Below are 3,100 nucleotides of genomic sequence, written 5' to 3' on the forward strand. Positions count from 1 at the left end.
ACAATGTAGACTTTCTAGAGATGTGTTCTTCATAGTGTTACCTTATTAGCTCTACATTTATTACATAATCATCTATTTCTCTTACGGACATTTTCTGTACTTCATGTAGACTTTCTGAAAAAGTGTCCTACGGCGAGATAGACCATTCACAAAGCAAAAACAAAACAAGGAAATCTAAATTCATGTTGACATTACTAAAAAGTAAAATGAAATGCCAAACACAGAGTACAAGAAATTTGAACTACAACTATAACTAAGATCAGCACCTATATCACCAGAATAAGGAATCACTCCTCAGATGTGGGGGAGGCGTCTCCTTTTTTGTTTTGTTTGGGCATCTATGGTGTGTGTGCCTGGCTCCTTTGCACGTACTACAGTGAATAGTTTTCTTTGCAGGTGTCGCAACTGAAGGAGGAGGATCATTGCTTGTTCCCGTAACATTTTCGTTTGTCTTCTCAGCTTTTTCTTTTTCTTTCCTAACATCACATGTTTGAGTATTGTGCCCAGATCGTTTGCAATAACCACAAGATCTCTTTGCAGGTGTTGCAACTAAAGGATGAGGGTCAGTGTTTCGTTCGTCATTTTCATTTCTCTTCTCAGCTTTTTCTTTCTCCTTCCTAACATTACATGTTTGACTATTGTGTCCAATACCTTGACAATAACCACAAGTAATCGGTCGTCTGGGAGCCTCAGTCTTCTTGTCATTTTTTTCTCTGCCTTTGGTCCTAAACGGGACAAGGTCTCTCACAACATTACCTTTCATGTTGCTGGGTGTGGCCGGAGCTTGAACCTTTTCTTTTTCTTTGGCAAAACCTTCCACAATTGATGAGAGTCTACTGATCTCCTTCTGCAACATGTTGTACCCTGCATCTGTCTTTGAAGCATAAAAGCACAATCGATTGCATTCCGCAGTTAGAGCACCATACCTGCTCACCAATGCTTCTCTAGGCATAGATTGATCCGGATAAGGGATCTCACACACAGTTCTTGCATCCTTTGACCATCTCTTGACGATCAGTGACTTCTGAAGCTCAAAAATGTGTTCGTTTTTCATCACCGTGAACATGTGATGACATGGTACTCCCCTGTACTGAAACATTCTGCAAGAACACACCATAATCGGGTCTTCTGCATTGTCAGCCTCTTTCTCAGGGTGGTAAACAACAGTGTGGTCAAATTCAGGCCGTTTGTAAACTGATACCTTGTAAACACGACTACCATCTTCATGACATTCTGCTCCTTGCTTTAGTGTAATAAAGCTCTCTTTCTTGATCTCTCTTACAATCAACTTAAACACATCGTGTGTGAATATAGAAGAGGCTTGTATTTCCAAATCTACCAAGTGAGTTACGGCACCAGGAAAGGAATTCATATTGATGAATTCATCCCTTTCTTGATTGTGTCTCAGTTTCATAAGTAATCTGTACACCAACGCAACAAGCTCCACAAAGGATTTCCCTTTACCAAGCACCCTCTTGAATTCTTTATTCATGCCCTCACACCTTTGTGTGCTTCTCATTCCGGCCATAAATATGTCACCGAAGAATGCTTGACAAAACTTGTCTCTCTTTTCATACATATTCCCGATCCAAATATCGTCATGGAGATCAAGTACGTCAATCATTTCCTGCCACAACCTTTCAAATTGCTCAACCGTCTGATACTACCTCACGCATCTGTTAAAAGCCTTCAACTTTTCCTCAGACTTTAAGTGGGTAAAGGCATTTTTACCTTTGTGCCAAATACATAGACGGTGCCTTGCTTCCGGCATCACAGTTTCAATTGCCTTACGCATGGCCTCGTCACTGTTTGTGAGTACCGCCTTTGGCATCTTCCCATTCATCGACTCCAAAAATGTACGAAGCAACCAAGTGTATGTCTCCTCAGTCTCATCCGAAATAAGAGCAGCACCGAAAATAATACTACCTCGATGGTTGTTCGACCCAACAAACAAAACCAATGGCCTATTGTAAACATATTGGTTTTGTATGTGCTATCGAATATTAGCACATCCCCATAACACTGATAATCAACAAATGAATGCCCATCTCGCCAAAAAATGTCCACTAACCTGTCTTCCAAATCTGTAGTGAATCTGCATATGAAGTGTGGGTCTTTTGCTGCCAGTGCTCTCATGTAGGACAGCGCTCCTTCGGAATCACTCTCAAATGGGGAGGTCCGTCGTTGTTGGTCAAGCTTGTTGTAGAGGTCCTTCATGGTGAATCCCACTACCGAATATCCCCCAGCCTGCTCCACCATAAACTCATACGTGTGACATGGTCTGATTGAAACCCTTGTCATTGTGTTTGTCAGAGCCAAAGCTGCATCGCTGACATGACGATGAGCACGAACGAATGCAATCTGGTTCCCAGTAGCTAGTTCATGATTATGCTCTGGAACGAATATCTTCACCATATAAACTCTACTCCCATCATTGTAATTGATCCGAAATCTAGCTTGGCAATTCACCCTAGTCTGTTTCCGAGGAGTACGACTCAAACCATCTGCTTCCAAGTACTTTTTACCTCGAGTCCCTTCTTTGCAGCAGACCCACTGCCTCCACCGAATCAAACCGTTAGACTCTCCCTTGTCATCCTTCCTACATCCAAATCCAACTACTGCTGAATATGCACAGTAGAATCTCTCTGCCTCATCCACTGTTTCAAAGGTCAAAGCTCGCACATCGGCGATCATCAAGCATCCAAATCCGGGAACATCTACTGCCACATCCTCTACACCCTTATTCGGCTATTTTCATTCTCAGACGCATCCATCGCTGGTGGTACCTGTGTTTCGACTTCAGTATCAGTATATACGATTACTTTCTTAATGAGATGTGTATTGTATATAAAGTAGAAAATTACAAAAAAATAGCAGACCTATTAAGCAATGACGAACCGCTTGTGTTATATTGATTGGTCTACTCAATTACATGAGTTAAACTACTTCTTTCATGAAACAATCTACGAAATCTATGATTCACATGTTATCTATGATTCACAGATTACCTCTTTTGAATGAATCATGAATCATGACAATAGAAAAGAAGACCTAAAATAGTAGTGTTTTCTATATGAAGCAATATGTACAAGATTCACAA

At 41.1% G+C, this 3,100-nt stretch overlaps 1 protein-coding gene across 1 annotated transcript in view; it reads right to left on the reverse strand.

The window, feature by feature from the left end:
• The window catches only part of LOC101298774 (protein FAR1-RELATED SEQUENCE 5-like), a 3,348-nt gene extending 654 nt beyond the window's left edge, over window positions 1–2,694 (reverse strand). Inside the window, exons 1-3 of the mRNA XM_004293066.1 lie at window positions 2,072–2,694; window positions 1,787–1,964; window positions 407–1,627 (exon numbers count right to left, since the gene is read on the reverse strand). Coding sequence (XP_004293114.1) covers window positions 407–1,627; window positions 1,787–1,964; window positions 2,072–2,694 — 2,022 coding nt within the window. The remainder of the gene's footprint in view (window positions 1–406; window positions 1,628–1,786; window positions 1,965–2,071) is intronic.
• Window positions 2,695–3,100: the final 406 nt, after the last annotated feature.

The sequence above is a fragment of the Fragaria vesca genome, linkage group LG2, assembly GCF_000184155.1.
Source record: "Fragaria vesca subsp. vesca linkage group LG2, FraVesHawaii_1.0, whole genome shotgun sequence".
Lineage (NCBI taxonomy): Eukaryota > Viridiplantae > Streptophyta > Magnoliopsida > Rosales > Rosaceae > Fragaria > Fragaria vesca.